The 16,645-nt window shown below is 45.6% G+C and overlaps 2 protein-coding genes across 3 annotated transcripts in view; both read left to right on the top strand.

Moving 5' to 3' along the window:
* LOC149465039 (uncharacterized) overlaps window positions 1–16,645 on the top strand; it is a 61,637-nt gene that overhangs the window by 7,875 nt on the left and 37,117 nt on the right. Inside the window, exons 5-9 of the mRNA XM_089673788.1 lie at window positions 5,875–6,078; window positions 6,234–6,369; window positions 7,338–8,053; window positions 11,067–11,178; window positions 12,854–13,017. Coding sequence (XP_089529914.1) covers window positions 5,875–6,078; window positions 6,234–6,369; window positions 7,338–8,053; window positions 11,067–11,178; window positions 12,854–13,017 — 1,332 coding nt within the window. The remainder of the gene's footprint in view (window positions 1–5,874; window positions 6,079–6,233; window positions 6,370–7,337; window positions 8,054–11,066; window positions 11,179–12,853; window positions 13,018–16,645) is intronic.
* On the top strand, window positions 4,391–5,476 carry LOC149465041 (gastrula zinc finger protein XlCGF53.1-like). Of its 2 annotated transcripts, XR_016312253.1 has the most exons (3): window positions 4,391–4,491; window positions 4,836–4,944; window positions 5,138–5,257. XR_016312253.1 is itself a non-coding variant. In XM_089673759.1 (2 exons), exons 1-2 carry the CDS (start codon window positions 4,861–4,863, stop codon window positions 5,366–5,368), a joined length of 315 nt encoding a protein of 104 aa, XP_089529885.1. In that variant the 5' UTR covers window positions 4,855–4,860; the 3' UTR covers window positions 5,369–5,476. The 2 variants fall into 2 exon arrangements, 1 of the variants encoding a protein (XP_089529885.1); XM_089673759.1 differs by lacking the exon at window positions 4,391–4,491 and having other exon boundaries at window positions 4,855–4,944; window positions 5,138–5,476.

The following is a 16,645-nucleotide window of genomic DNA, read 5'->3' as shown; positions in this document are numbered from 1 at the left end:
CCTTTTTCATAGGCTTTTTTGAGTTTGGGCAAGGACATAGGGGCCCCATGATCCCCTATTGCCCGGGGGCCCCATGAGTTGTCAGTCCGCCCCTGGTCTGTAGTATACTCCAATGATAAGTCCATCAGTCCATAGACCCATTTAACATTCCTCCCGTAATTCCTCCTCCGCACCATCACCACCTCCAACCACAAGATCATCTTTCTTCCTCACTTTTAGATCACATCTAACATAGAGAAACCCCCCCTCCATCTTTTCTATGTCCCGTGTCCCTCTAAACAAGAGGAGCAGCATGAATACAAACAGCCCAGTCTTGGGAGGAGTCAAGCCGTGTTTCTGGAACACCAACTCCATTCTCATCACTGAGACCATCAACATCTCCCATTCTGCAATTTGGAGTAGATCTCAATCCAATAGAGCACCTTTGGGATGTGATAAAACGGGAGATTCGCATCATGGCTCTGCAGCAACTGCGTCATGCTATCATTTCAATATGGACCAAAATCTCTGAGGAACATTTCCAACACCTCGTTAAATCTATGCCATGATGAATTAAGGCAGTTCTGAAGACAAATTGGGGTTCATCTCAGTAAGAGCAAGGTGGACCTAATAACATGGCCAGTTAGCGTATATATCTATCCAACCATCCCAGAAACAGGTTTCTTCCTCTGTACTCCCTCTACTAAACTTTCAACAGGGGAGGGAACCTTGCCAGGCACCCCTCCTGGCAAAGCACTTTGTCATGTTAATGACAAGGGAACATGGGGCTCCAATACCAGTTGAAGCCTTCTTCCAAAAACCTACACCAATGGGGAGTGCTGATCTCCTTGTCCTCTACAGAGCTTGGTACTTTCTCCTGCTGACCTCCTCATCACTAAAAGACATGGTAGAGGACAAGGTTGTGACATGGAGGTCTATGGGAGAAATCATTACATCACATCAATTCATAGATCCATATATCATTCCACCTGTAATTCCTCCTCCACCATCACCACCTCCAACCACAAGATCATCTGTCTTACTCACTTTCACATCACATAACTATATTGCCAAAAGTATTGGGACGCCTACCTTTACACATACAGGAACTTTAATGGCCTCCCAGTCTTAGTTCGTAAAGTTCAATTTTGAGTTGGCCCCGCCCTTTGCAGCTATAACAGCTTCAACTCTTCTGGGAAGGCCATCCACAAGGTTTAGGAGGGTGTCTATGGGAAGGTTGGACCATTCTTCCAGAAGCACATTTGTCAGGTCAGGCACTGATGTCGGGGGAGGAGGCCTGGCTTGCAGTCTCCGCTCTAATTCATCCCAAAGGTGTTCTATCAGGTTGAGGTCAGGACTCTGTGCAGGCCAGTCAAGTTCCTCCACCCCAAACTGGCTCCTCCATGTCTTTATGGACTTTACTTTATGCACTGGTGCGCAGTCATGTTGGAACAGGAATCTCCAAACTGTTCCCTCAAAGTTGGGAGCATGAAATTGTCCAAAATGACTTGGTATGCTGATGCCTCAAGAGTTCCCTTCACTGGAACTAAGGCACTAAGTCCAAACCCTGAAAGACACCCCCACACCATAATCCCCCCTCCACCAAACTTTACACTTGGCAGAATGCAGTCAGGCAAGTACTGTTCTCCCGACAACCACCAAACCCAGACACGTCCATCGGATGGCCAGACAGAGAAGCATGATTGGCCACTCCAGAGAACACGTCTCCTCTGCTCTAGAGTCCAGTGGTGGTGTGCTTTACACCATGGCATCTGACGCTTTGCATTGCACTTGGTGATGGAAGGCTTAGATGCAGCTGCTCGGCCATGGAAACCCATTCCATGAAGCTCTCTACGCACTGTTGTTGGGCTCATCTGAAGGCCACACTAAGTTTGGAGGTCTTTAGCTATTGACTCTGCAGTTGGCGACTTCTGCACACTGTGCCCTTCAGCATGTGCTGACCTATCATGTAGCGTGGCCTACCACTTGGTGGCTGATTGGCTGTTGTTCCCAGTTGCTTCCACTTTGTTATAATCCCACTAACAGTTGAGCATGGAATATTTAGTAGCCAGGAAATGTCATGGGTGGACTTATTGCACAGGTAGCCACCTATCACGGGACCACGCTTGGAGTCACTGAGCTCCTGAGAGCGACCCATTCTTTCACCAATGTTTGTAGAAGCAGTCTGCATGCCTAGGGGCTTGATTGTATACACCTGTGTCCATGGAGGGGATTGGAAAACCGGAATCACATGATATAGAGGGGATTGGAACATCTGAATCACATGATATGGAGGGGATTGGAACATCTGAATCACATGATATGGAGGGGATTGGAACACCTGAATCACATGATATGGAGGGGATTGAAACACCTGAATCACATGATTTGGAGGGGATTGCAACACCTGAATCACATGATATGGAGGGGATTGGAACACCTGAATCACATGATTTGGAGGGGGGCCCAATACTTTTGGCAATATAGTGGATATCATAGAGAAACCCCCCTCCATCTTTTCTAAGTACTAGGGCCTTGATGGACAAGAGCCTCTTCCCCACAACTCTGATCACATTAATTGAAATCCACCATCAATCACGTCGTCCAATAATGTAGATTTATGTCACAATAACCAACACCTGACCAAAGAAACAAAATGCCACCTGCAACACGTCCATTCCTAGGTTCAATTGATGACAGCTGAGGTGCTGGGTCTTCTTGGTGACATCATTGCCCATATATGGACATGACTATATATGGCCAGTTATGTCATTCGAATCTATGTGTTGTTGTTATATTTGACCATATTTGGTCATGTCCAAACATGGGCAATGACATCAGTAAGGAGACCCTGCCCCTTTGTATATACAGTTATTATCTGCTAGAACTGTAATTTGGTGAAAGTGAAACAACTGGAAACAAAATGTGTCAGAAGTTGGCAGATTTCTTTTCTTTTGGGCATTGAGCAGCATAGTTGATGTAGATCTTCTTTGCTGGAGTAAGTAATTGACGGTGGATGAGTAGGACTTTATTTTTTTTTTTTTAATAAAGCACTCATCAAAAGCAGTGTCTCTGGTAATTTTTGTTTATTTTTTGATTTCCATTTTTTTGTGAATAAATAGGAATACTCATTCATATGGGAAGATGGTATCTCCATGTTGAGGGCAATGTGGCCTGGTATGGAAGGGGTCCACCTGCTAACCTCTCTTTTCCTTCCATGGAGGCTTCAACTTGTATAAAGGTCTGGTATGCATTTTTGGGGAACCTCATGCTTTTTATCGGTGCAGTGTCCCTTAAAATTCATATCAGACCTGAAGGGTCTGGTATGAATAAGGGGGAAACCCTATATCTCTTTTTGTGTGGGGGTCCCCCATTAACGTCTATGCAAGATAGTGCTCCTTCCGAAATCAGAAGTGACGTAATGCCAGTCACTTCCAGCTTCTTTCTAGTTAGGGGAGATCAGTGAATGACATCTTATCTTTCCAATTGCCCCCCCCCCTTATTTGGGTCCTAGGCCAACAGGTGGGATGGAGGAGGGGGCGCCTGTCTTGGTGTCTTGGGTATCCATGAAAGAGATCTGGTTTCTGTGAAGCTATTGGATCCCATCCATCTTGGAAGTTGATAGCAGACTTGTAAAGTGAGAGAGAGAGAGTGTGTGTGTAAAACCTCTCATTATATATATTGTTAGTTAAAAGCTGTGGATTTAGGAGTTCAGTGCTGCAAGCATTATTTCTTGTATAATATATTCCTATCCCCCTTGGTGGGAGTGGAGGTGACCCATCTATGAGAACATACAGTCCATACACACCCAGCACGAGGGTCCCATTACCAGACGGTTCTCTGGGATGCAGTTCCTCTGAGCTCCACTACTTACTGAGAGACAGAAATTGTTAACTGTTCAAGGAACCTCTAGGTCCCTTTGGAGGAACCCCTAGAACCCTTTGGAGAAACCCTGGCTGAGAAAGGCTGGACTAGGCAGTCATATATTTCTGTCCCCCTTGGTGTTAGTGGAGTTGACCCCTCTATGAGGCCATACAGTCCATACACACCCAGCACAAGGCCGGGGTCACACTACCAGATGGTTCTCGGGGCTGCAGTTCCTCTGAGCTCCACTACTTACTGAGAGACAGAAATTGTTAATTGTTCAAGGAACCTCTAGGTCCCTTTGGAGGAACCCCTAGAACTCTTTGGAGGAACCCTGTCTGAGAAAGGCCGGACTAGGCAGTCATATATTTCTGTCCCCCTTGGTGGGAGTGGAGGTGACCCCTCTATGAGAACATACAGTCCATACACACCCAGCACAAGGCCGGGGTCACACTACCAGACGGTTCTCGGGGCTGCAGTTCCTCTGAGCTCCACAAGGGGTGATCTCACTTCTACCCAGGCAGGAAGTCTCTATAGAAGGCAGGAAGTGATGTCACGTACAGACAGGAAGTGATGTCAGGTACAAACACTAAGTTGCATGTTCGAAGAATTACAGAGAAGACATTGCTGGAAGTGGCAGTAGAGGAGGTAATAAGATATAATTTTATAATATCTCCCATCACTGCATATTATTAGGAACCAGTTTTCTCTGTCCCGCTTTGCCCTTTAAATCCCCCTCTTTTCACACATATTTAGTGTGGAAATGAAGATTAACCCCTACAGAGCCAGAGCATTGTCTTCATTATGGAGATTTCTGGAGAATTGCAGTTTTATTCAGACATAAAGGCCGAAGGGTTAGAGGCTCTTGGACCCTGCAAATATAGGAAACACTAAACTGGATGTCCCTCATATTATCCCCCCTCCCCCCCATCCTAATATTGTACAACCAGTACAATCCAGATCATTCTCTGTTATCAATCATTGGACTACAGGAAACCAGTATAGATCACATGACCAATGAGGATGGAGGAGGACCGGAGTGACATGACTGAGAGGATACTAAACCTCACCCTGGAGATCATCTACCTGCTGACCGGAGAGGTGAGGAGGATTCTGGGAGGTCACATGACATCACTCATCTCTAATAATAAAACACATACCTGACTGGGGAGGTGAGGAGATTTCTGGGAGGTCGCATGACATCACTCATCTCTAATAATAAAACACAGACCTGACTGGAGAGGTGAGGATTCTGGGAGTCTAACATGATGTTCCTATTGGTTCCCCAAAACAGAGATTTCCTCTTCTGAAGTCAGGGGATCATATGACCATCACAGTGCCTCCATGTGACTCCCTAAACCCTGAGAGACACAACATGCAGAAGATTCTAGAAGTCACCAAGAAGATGATGGAGCTGCTGACAGGAGAGGTGAGCGGTGCTGGGAATTCTGGGACATTCTCCAGTAACATACAAGGGATGTGTCTGGATGGTGACTGTATCATTGTGTGTGTCAGGTTCCTATAAGGTGTCAGGGTGTCACTGTCTATTTCTCCATGGAGGAGTGGGAGTATTTAGTAGGACACAAGGACCTCTACAAGGACGTCATGATGGACAATCAGCCGCCCCTCACATCACCGGGTAAGAGGAGACTTTATTGGAAAGGAGAGAGCAGTACGGAGGGTCCACCTAGATCCCCCATCATCTGATAAACACATAGAAACAATGGATTCAGTCAGTGTGTGTGTTTATTACAGATGGATCCAGTCATGGGAACCCACCACAGAGATGTCCCCATCCTCTGTATTCCCAGCATTCCACACAGGAAGGTCACACCATCCCTCACCATCATCAGGTAGATGGATCCAGTCATGGGAACCCACCAGAGAGATGTCCCCGTCCTCTGTATTCCCGGGATTCCACACAGGAAGGTCACACCATCCCTCACCATCATCAGGTAGATGAGGAACAATCACTGATAGTTGTGATTTATATGTAAGCATGTTATAATGAATGTATTATTATATATTTAGAGTGCAAGCCTTGGAGATTTTAATATTGTTGTTAAAGAAGAGTTTACAGAGGAGGATGAGGAGTATGGTTTGCAGAAGCTTTCTGAAGGACACAAGGATATGATGGAGCCACCTAATACCAGGAACCCACCAGAGAGATGTCCCCGTCCTCTGTATTCCCGGGATTCCACACAGGAAGGTCATACCATCCCTCACCATCATCAGGTAGGAGGAGTTGAGGGTCGGGAACATAAAGTGATGGAACACTCTGACATGTGGAGACGATGTGTGGACTCTACAAGATGAGATGTTCTATGTGATCTCCCATCATAAATCCTTCTATGTTACAGATGTTATTTTCTGCCATTCTGTTGGTTTAGGGTGAAGATCTGATGAACATGAAAGTTGAGGGTGAAGTAGAAGAGACGTATGTGAGGGATGATCAGCAATCGATGGAGGAGGCTGGAATGAGGAGGACATTCATAGAGGAGGACATTCCTACAGAGATCCGCACAGGTGACCAGAATATATTCTTCTCTTATCTCTGCTCTGTTACTGCTCACTGATTGGCCCAGAGTAGGGGGGAGCTGAGTGATATCAACCAATAATAGGGTGGTAATGGTCCCCTCCCTGTACTGATACCTGTCCTGGGGTTCAGCTGGCTGTACTCGGTTGGGTGTCACTCCTAGTTCCAGTAACACAGATTGAGCCTTTCTTGGGTCGGTCCCTCTTGTTCCAGCAGACTTATAGATAGATGTTACCATATTACCAGTATTGTTGGGATGAGAAGTAGGTATGAGTACTCTGGCCTGTGTTCAGTTCACAAGAGGATGCACAATCACTGCTCGAAATATTCAAACCCCATTGAAGTCTAGTGGAGCTTTTTCAAAGCCACTTTGCAAGCAGTTGGCTTCACTTCATCTGTTGTTTCTAGGGCAAAGGTAACTGCTTGCACCCTAGCAACCATTGGTACTCTATGGCTACCTGTGCCCTATCCACCTAGTAGTGCTGGAGGGGCTGCATAGCTTTTTATGCTGCTAGGATGCAGACAGCCACATATCCTCACTGGTTGCTAGCATGCATGCGGCTGCAAAGCATCGTTGGTTGCTAGGAGATAGGTACCTCCCGTGACCTAGCAATTTACAAGTGTGAACATGTCATTTACTGGCGGTAGTGATAGTACCACTAAATAAATGACCTGTGGTGCAGGCAGGCAGAAGTTCAGCATGCGAGCCAACCAGCCACATAGTTCACCTGCTCAATGAAATGAAAACATCTTGGGTTCAGGTCCAACTCATGGTCGTCCTGAAGCTCATCCCTAATAAGAAGCAACACTTGTTTTTTCAGAAGATAATGCTGATGCAAGCTCCCTCCAGTGCTGCATATCACTGGAAGCCACTCCTATCTCCCTGATCCAGATGGAATCTTGAAGGAAGTGAACTAACCCTCTTCTATCTATTGATGATGTTTTTCTATTTTTCCAGGACCCGCCATGGAGAAACCCTCAAAGGATCTTCTCACTTTATCTCCAGGTTGTAAAATGGAAGATGAGGACATCCCAGGAGATTGTGCCGGAGAAAAGACAATGAGCTCCACTATGGATGGTGGACTTCCCAGTGTGGAGAGACCATGGAATCCCTCTGACTCTGAGCACCCTCGTACTGTGGGGGATGGGGCCGGGGTTCAGGGGGAGAAGACGATTCCCTGTCCTGAATGTGGGAAATGTTTCAGCTCTGAACTAATTCTCTCTGTATATCAGAACTCTCACTTGGGTGAGAAGCTTAATTTATGCTCTGAGTGCGGGAAAGGTTTTCTTCGTAAATCAGATCTAAAAATACATTACAGATCTCACACGGGGGAGAAGCCGTATTTCTGTCCTGAGTGCGGGAAAAGTTTTTCACAGAGGGCCCATCTTTATAGCCATCAGAGATTGCACAGGGGCGAGAAGCCGTATTCCTGCCCTGAGTGCGGGAAATGTTTTCCACAAAAATCGCACCTTGTTGTGCATCAAAGATCTCACACGGGGGAGAAACCGTATTCCTGCACTGAGTGCGGGAAATCTTTTTCACATAAGACCAACTATTCCAGACATCAGTTATTACACACCGGCAAGAAGCCTTATTCCTGCCCTGAGTGCGGGAAATGTTTTCCACAGAAGTCACATCTTTACAGACATCTGAAAACCCACCGAACCCTAGAGGTGTATTAGTACCCTGAGTGCAGGAAATGTCTTCTATATGGATGATATGTTGCCATACATCAGAGATCTCACACTGGGAAGAAGCACACCTTGATATACACCTCAGAGAACGTGACTGATCAGAGATCACTAACGAATTCAAAGTTGTGTCTGGATTCCTCTGCTAGGAGAGAGAAGGAGGGGGTGATCACTGCTGGTTGGGTCCCTCTAGCAGTGTAGTCTCATCTCCCCTGACCTTTAGCAGAAGCTTCCATGGAGGACACCACGGTGAGAGAGAAGGAAGGGGGGGGGTCACTGCTGGTTGGGTCCTTCTACCAGTGTAGTCTGATCTCCCCTGACCTGCAGCAGAAGCTTCCATGAATGACATAATGGTGAGGGAGGAGCTAGATATTACTTATGGATGGATCATACCGCATGACTGGACTGACAATTGTACAGCACTAGTTATCATTTTCACTTGCTTGGAGATTTCCACCTGCTGGCTGAAAGTGGAAAATATGACCTTTTCAGATGTAACATTTCATATTTACCTGAAAAAAAAAAATGCAAAAATGAAACCTGTTAACTTTTTTTTTAAAGAAAATAAATTTATGATAAAAAGGATTATCAACGAGAAAAAACTGTCCTTTAATAAATACAAGGCCGAGGGGTCATCATCTCGGCACTCCAAAAATACAGAGAGTGCAAAAACATAACATTTCTAATGAAATACTTACCAGAATTTTCCTTTCCTGATGGACTCCATGGCAGCGGGCGTACCCTCCCAATGTCATGAGTAGCCTAGTTATGGATTGTTGCCTCTTAAGGGAGTAGGTTCCTATACGTATTGGAGAGGGCGGAGCAAACCCGTACGTATGCTGCCATGGAGTCTGTCAGGAAAATAAATGTAAGAGGGCAGCTAAAAGAGATTACAAAAAACATTGTGCAGGAGAGTAAACTTCAGGCTAACATCAATAATATGTAAACTATTGGAACTAATGATGAGGGAGCGTATCCAAGAATTTGCTGATGAGGGCTTGCTAGGCAAAAAGCAAACGCGGTACCAGTATTCCAAAAGGGGCCGAGATATAGTTCTGGAAACTACAGACTAGTCAGCCTAACATCTAAAGTATGTAAAACCATTGGAAGGAATGATAAGGGACCCTATCTAAGAATTTGATGATGAAAATAGTATAATTAGTGGTAACCAACATGGATTTATGAAGGATCATTCTTGCTCAACCGACCTGTTAACTCTTTATGAGGGGGTGAGCTGTAATCTGGACAGAGGAAGGCCTGTGGACATAGTATATCTACTTCGCACTCTCCTAGCCAGGCTGCTAGAATGATAGGTAAATTTAGTTATTTTTTGCCTCCTCTGTAATCAGTGGAGCAGCTATTAATTTTTTGGGCTGCTCTAGATTTCACAGGTTGCAGGTTTGACTGTTTCCCCCTGCTTTCTGGAGGCTTCCAGAACATAGGGTGGAGAGAGCCAAATGGGCTGCTTGAATTTATATTGTGTTTCAGCCAATTCCTGAGGAGGTGCACCCAGTAGGTGGCTGGGGGAACAGAAATAGACTGGGGTCTGGAGCAGCCATGTACTTATCCTGATGGAGAAGTTCCACAGCCTCGGGGGCTGCTGCCCCTTTGAGGCAGTTCTGCTGGAGTTTTGCTGATGTTTATTGGGGTCCTAGCTATGGTCCTATTCCTAAGTTTGGAGCTAATTAAGTGACATCCCCTAAGGACCTGGTCTGGAGAACTCACTGAAGAGTGCCTGAGGGAAACTGGAAAGTGTATAGCTGTCCTGTGGCATTGTGAATATTAACCTCACCCCCACTGAAGAGTGTCCAGTGGAAGCCGGGTACTGTGCCGTTGTCCGGTGACATAGAGATGTCTGGTGGAAACTGGGGAGTGTTCAGCTGTTCTGTGATGCTGAGACTACTGACCGAAGCTCAAGGTCTTTTCAGGGATAAGTGCCAGTGGCAGCTCTTACAGGGTTTCAGTTCAGGCCTTGGCCTAAGTCCTTGGCATGAGAAGCCTAGCCTAGTAAAGAGTTTTCTCCTGTTACTATCTAGTGTGCCTGGAGTATTCCTTGCCACCCTCACCGCTCTCCTGCTACAAGTTCTTCAAGCAATATATCCTAATTAGACATCACCTAGACTGTTTACTGGAGTGTCACGTACCTGGCGTTGGAGGCCAATGGAGAGAGGGCTTCCCTTGCGGCTAAGTTCCAGACTCCCCTGAGAGTGGGACAGCGAGAGTCAGGCCCAAAGTTGCACAGGTTGCCTGTAGGAGTGCTCGTTGGTGGTCCACCCATGAGCACAGCTGATGCACTGAAATGGGATCTGCAGACAGGTGGTGACTGTGCGAGGTATGCAAGCCTTCCGGGAAACAGGATCACAGGATAGCCAGTTCAAAGCCAAGGTCAGGTACCAGGTGAGAATTGTGATGGATTTGGTAAAATGCCTATTCTGTTTTCTGTTTAAAATATACATTTTATACATATTTACTTTTATACTTTTTTATATTTCTAAATGTATGTGTATGTATATATATGTATATATATATATGTATGTGTGTATATATATATATATATATATGTGTGTGTATGTGTATATTTGTGTATACATATATATATATATATATATTGTCTGCTGGGCTTTGTAGTCCTCCTTAACTTGTTTTGCTCAGAGCGATGCTCTCAACCCCTCCCTTCACAGAGGACTTCACTTAGACTTTGGGAATGTGAGGAGGAGTGAACAGATAACGGGATGAGAAGCAAGCATCAAGTTTCTACATTTCTCCTATATTTCAACCAAGCAAAATGTGCCTTTTAGAATGTGACTGTATATACGTAATAGTGACGTATACTCTATTGTTCTCTATGTATAAAAGGTTAAGCACCGCCCTGCAATAAACAGAGATGAGATGATGTGAAAGTGGTTGTACTGGACAGTTGTCCGTGTAATTATTTTCCGGCGTGCACGCAGAAATCCTACCCTGAGCCCGATTGTGGTTCTCCCAACCTTTTTAGCTGGCGCCCAACGTGGGGCTCGAGGTTCTGATCGATGGAAGGCCGCGTGAGGGACTGAGCGGCTGGCTGGGACAGACCAAAAGGGATTTGCGCACCCCTGAGAGTACAGTAGGTACTTTTTATACTTACCACTGTACGATTTGTTTCTGTCCAGCCTTGGCGCCAGTTTTGTCGGCTTCCAGAGGTCATCAAGAGCGGCAGGCAATTTTTATTTCTCGCCTGGGGCTGTTTAACGAACCTGCCATTGGATTTCTGCTGACTGTGTATTTGTTCAGTGTCTGTCGTCCTGTGCGACTGTGATAACTCAGTAGACTGATAGATAAGTTGCAATGAGTGTCCTGACCAGGTGAGCTGTGGGCCCCTGGAAGACGGAACCTTGCAATATGTTGCAATGAGATTTCTGACCAGGTGAGCTGTGGGCCCCTGGAAGATGGAACCTTGCAACAAGCGTCTACGGACGGTGACTCGGGGTTGACGGTGTGAGACCCCTGAGGGTTTAGCTCAGCTGCTGAGGCTTCACGGAGCGAGGGGCGGCAGGTGTAATGTCCTGTTCTGAGTGTATTTGTGGATTAGTGTTTGTTCTGAGATAAGACAGAAAGCAGCGGAATAGGGATATTAATCTAATAGTTGCCCGCGCTGCCTCTGAAACCGTTAGCTGAGACTAAGGTGAAAGAACAGAACAGAGCGAGATGTTGGGTGACCCAGAGAGAGGGGGGAAGATGGGTCAGAAGATAGTCAAGCCACAGAAAGGATTATTAGTATGTGATATTGTAAAAAGGAGAGAAGGAAGTGAAGCAGTTAAAAAGTTATCTAAAGTAGCGAAAGTTTGTAAGCTGAAGGTCTGGATTGGCATAAATCATTGTAGGAACAGAGAGGAATGTTATGTGATGAAGGTTTGCTGAACGTGACAGAAGTTTTGTACAGAACTGGAAAAGTGTTGCATAAAGAAGGATAGTTGGAAGAAATTCAAGAAAATGGCAATTGTATAATGTATTTGTATCACAAAATTGTAAATGGAAGTTTGCTAAAACCACCGCCCTATGTTGGAATGTGGGGTGGAGGAGGGGAGGGACAGCCCTGCCCTTCATCTAACGCCTACTTTATGCCCACCACCCCAGCCCTGCCCAGTACACTTCCTGCTAGCAGCCATCTTGCTATACCTGTGTTGTCACTTCCTGCCCTGCCCAGTACACTTCCTGATAGCAGCCATCTTGCTACATCTGTATGGTCATTTCCTGTCCAGCCCAGTGCACTTCTGCCTGGCAGCCATCTTGGTACACCCGGAAGGCCTAAATAAGGCATATACCCAGTTCTCCCTGTTCTAAACCAGGATGGTTCCTATCACACTCCCGTTTTTCCCAATATGGAAGCGTTACCTTCACAAGCCGGATACATGAATGACAATGCATCTGAATGGAGTGATCAACAGTTGCAAGCAACAAGGGCGCCAATAGATTTGATTCCCAAACCCACGCACAGTGGAGTACAACCTAAACAGGAACAGTACACAAGACAACACCGACATTCAAGATTACCGGAAGGGGCACCGGTAATGTATGTCGCTTTTACCCCATTACAAGCAGCGGCCTTAGTGACGAGTCTGCCTGACCCAGAGAAACAGCCAATACCCTTCTACCGCAGGGTAGTGCAGATACAAGAAACTTACTCAGCTGCTTGGAAAGACCTGCTCAATCTATGCCAAATTAAAGCAGGACATGTTTTCTGGCCGGTTATGCAGACGGCCTTTAATGATGCCTGCCTGACAAGTGTTATTTCCTATTCTTCAGGCGTGGAGTTTTGTGCCCAGCTCCATGACTGGGCAAAGGAGAAATTGGCGGATCAGACTACCACAATTCAAGACATCACCCAAGATAAAGGGGAGTCTGTGGAGAAGTATTATGCCAGACTCATACAGGCCTTTGATGATCTGGGCTTCTCTCAATATGAAAAGGCACATACACACATGCTCTCAACTGCTTTTGTCTCAGGGCTCAAAGAGGATATTAGGAAAGGTCTGATGGTGGCCCGCCCTGAATACCACTCTATGAAGATGTCTGACTTACTGTTGGCGGCCAGAGGCATAGAAAAAAAAACCCAGCGACCCTTATGGTGGTCAATGACGGACATCCCACCTACACTCGTCCACCACCTTTGCCAAATATCAGGGAAAGGATCACCTGTTATAACTGTGAAAAATGGGAACATTTTAGAAGAGAATGCAGAGCCCCAAGATATCCCAGACAAGGCAGGGACCCCCGGGAAGGGCAGCGTGAACATCAACCACCACGCCCCAACTCTTGTTAGGAAAAGGGCAAACCCGTGTCACCCCTTATGGCAGTATCCTCAAACAAGACTGGGGGACCGTGTAGCTGTAATCCAGGATATTCCCCAACCTAAAGCAGCTAAACAACTGAATACCTTTCTTGGACTTATATCCTACTGCAGGACATGAATCCCTGATGCTCTCAAGTCTATGCCATTTACCTTGTCAAGTGAGCCCCTGGACAATTTTATTCTGCTGAAGCAAGCAATATCCACCGCTCCTGCCTTGGGACTTCCAGATTATGAGAAACCTTTCAAACTGTGTCAGAAAAGCAAGGCCACGCCACGGGGGTCCTAGCTCAGGAATATGGAGGGAAAACCAGACCCATTGGGTACTATTCTTGCCATTTGGACCCTGTAGCTAGGGGTGGTCCTTCATGTCTAAGAGCCGTCTTCGCTGCTCAAGCACTGTTGGACAAAACTTCAGATCTCGTTTTAGCACACCCCGTTTCTTCTGGCACCACATGATATTGCTGCCATCCTGAATCAGGTACAACCCCGACACCTGTCCACGGCCAGACATCTACGGTTGCAAATCTCCCTCCTCATTCCGGACAATGTGACCCTCCAAAGGTGTCTTACCCTCAACCCAGCCACCCTTCTGCCATTTTTCGAGGGGGGAGAAGAAGGTGAAGGTGAAGAAGGAGACCCCTGCACTACTCCACATGACTGCCTTGAAATGATGCGCATGGAAACCACACATCTCCCTACAGTGAGTGAAATTCCTCTGGAAAACCCTGATTACACACTTTTTGTGGATGGTTCCAGATATGCAGATGAAGGAGGCAAGTACCACACAGGTTATGCTGTGACCTCGGAATTTGAAATTCTACAATCAGGAGCATTATCACCAACTTTCTCTGCCCAGGAAGCAGAGCTTCAAGCCCTCACTACAGCGTGTAAAATGGCAGAAGGTAAAAGAGCCAATATTTACACAGACTCAAGGTACGCCTTTGGAGTAGCTCATGACTTCGGTATCATCTGGAAAGCCAGAGACTGGAACACTGGTAAAACACGGCCCAGCCATCAAGGATTTAATGGAAGCACTGCTTCTGCCTGATCAAGTGGCTGTCTTGAAGGATAAAGCACATGGTAAACTGAATTCTCAGGAGGCCAGAGGGAATCACTTGGCGGATATAGCTGCCAAAGAAGCAGCGAAAAACCAACGAAAAATGTCTGAGGTGGCTGAAGAGGAGAGTGAGACCTCAGTACAGATACTTTTGGCAGTGCATGTGCCATCAGACAAGCAATACCTGATTTCTATGTAAATGGCTGCTTATACAGAAGAAAGGCTGGAATGGATTGATAAAGGAGCAGACTACTATGGAGAATTGTATTCGATGAAAGGAAAAACTTGTTTACCAAAACATATGTATCCAGCAGTTGTCCAATGGGCGCATAGACATGCACATTTCTCTAAGAACTTAATGAATTCACTGATCAACAAGTATTACTGGGCTCCAGGGATAACTACGTTAACCAGAAATTACTGCGCCTCGTGTGTAGTATGTGCAAAATGCAACCCGAGGAGGACGGAAAAGACACCGCAGAAACATCTGGCAAAACCCCTCTATCCATTCCAGAGGGTACAGATTGATCATATACAGATGCCAAAAAGTGGCCGATATGAATATGCCCTAGTGGTGGTGGACATGTTCTCTGGTTGGCCGGGAGCCTATGCTGTTACAAACATGACAGCCAAGACCACGGCTAAGAAACTACTGAGTGAGGTAGTCTGTAGATTTGGGGTCCCAGAGGTGATAGAGAGTGATCAGGGTCCAGCCTTCACAGCAACCCTTACAAAAGAGATTTGGACAGCACTGGGGGTTGAGTTGGCCTTACACACCCCCTATCACCCTCAAAGCAGTGGGAAGGTCGAAAGGATGAATGGGACTCTAAAAAAAAAAAAAAACAGGATGCTAAAGATGGCCCAAGAGACTAACATGAGTTGGCCAGACAGTTTGCCCATTTGCCCATTGCTCTGTTTAGTGTCAGACACACCCCCCGGGGGAAACATGCTTTGTCCCCTTATGAAATTTTGTTTAGCTCAGCCCCCAAACTTGGTTGTTATTTTCCGCAACAGTTGCAATTACAATCTAATGTGTTAACTGATTATGTGACTGCATTATCACGTGAATTAACCCGTATCCATGTCCAAGTGTTTTCTCCATTCCAGATCCTGAGTCAGATACAGGAATTCGCAGCCTATTACCCGGAGATTGGGTATTAGTAAAGACATTTATGAGGAAACATTCCCTTGAGCCAAGATATGATGGTCCATTCCAAGTTCTGCTGACCACAGCCCCTTCTGACAAGGTGGCCGGGAAGAACACTTGGATACACGCCTCCCACTGCAAGAAAGTCCCAAACCCTGAGGAAAAGGCGTCATCTACACATTGACAACTATGTTGTACATATATTCCTGACAATACTGGCCCGAATGGTAAGGTTACTCTGGCTATAAAGAAATTAGAAGGTCTGTCAGTGGAGCTGAAGAAGAACTCAGGTATCTCAGACCCGTAGGATCAATATTTTAGCTGGATGAGTGGGTGGCAAAAAGTGCTCGCCCAAATAGGTGTAACGGTATTAATAATTCTAGTTCTTTTAGCTCTGATTGTATGTTGTATTCTACAATTTGTAAAGAAGTTAATAAGTAAGGTTGTAGACAACAGAACACCTACATTTCTCCATCAAGAAGAGGAGGACCCTTTTGTGATGGAAGATAAACCATTCACTCCTCTACAGTCCCTCCCCACCAACAGCAATCTCACAATTTTGTAGGGATAGCATCTGACTTCCTTATGTACAAAGTCTGTGGCAAGGGGGGTGATGAAATAGTCATCACTTGTCTAACGTACAGCATAAAAGAGTTCCAAGGTACATAAGGACAGATGCGCTAGGCTTTATAGGGACAGAGTAAAATAGTCATTTTAAGGGGGGACTGTGATGGATTTGGTAAAATGCCTATTCTGTTTTCTGTTTAAAATATACATTTTATACATATTTACTTTTATACTTTTTTATATTTCTAAATGTATGTGTATGTATATATATGTATATATATATATATATATATATATATATGTATGTGTGTATATATATATATATATATGTATATATATATATATATGTGTGTATATGTGTGTATATATATATATATTGTCTGCTGGGCTTTGTAGTCCTCCTTAACTTGTTTTGCTCAGAGCGATGCTCTCAACCCCTCCCTTCGCAGGTGACTTCACTTAGACTTTGGGAAT

This window comes from Staurois parvus, unplaced genomic scaffold (assembly GCF_062004578.1).
Source record: "Staurois parvus isolate SC_StPar_1 unplaced genomic scaffold, SC_StPar_1.0 ptg000144l, whole genome shotgun sequence".
NCBI classification, from domain to species: domain Eukaryota; kingdom Metazoa; phylum Chordata; class Amphibia; order Anura; family Ranidae; genus Staurois; species Staurois parvus.
This window is presented reverse-complemented; position numbering and strand designations above follow the sequence as displayed.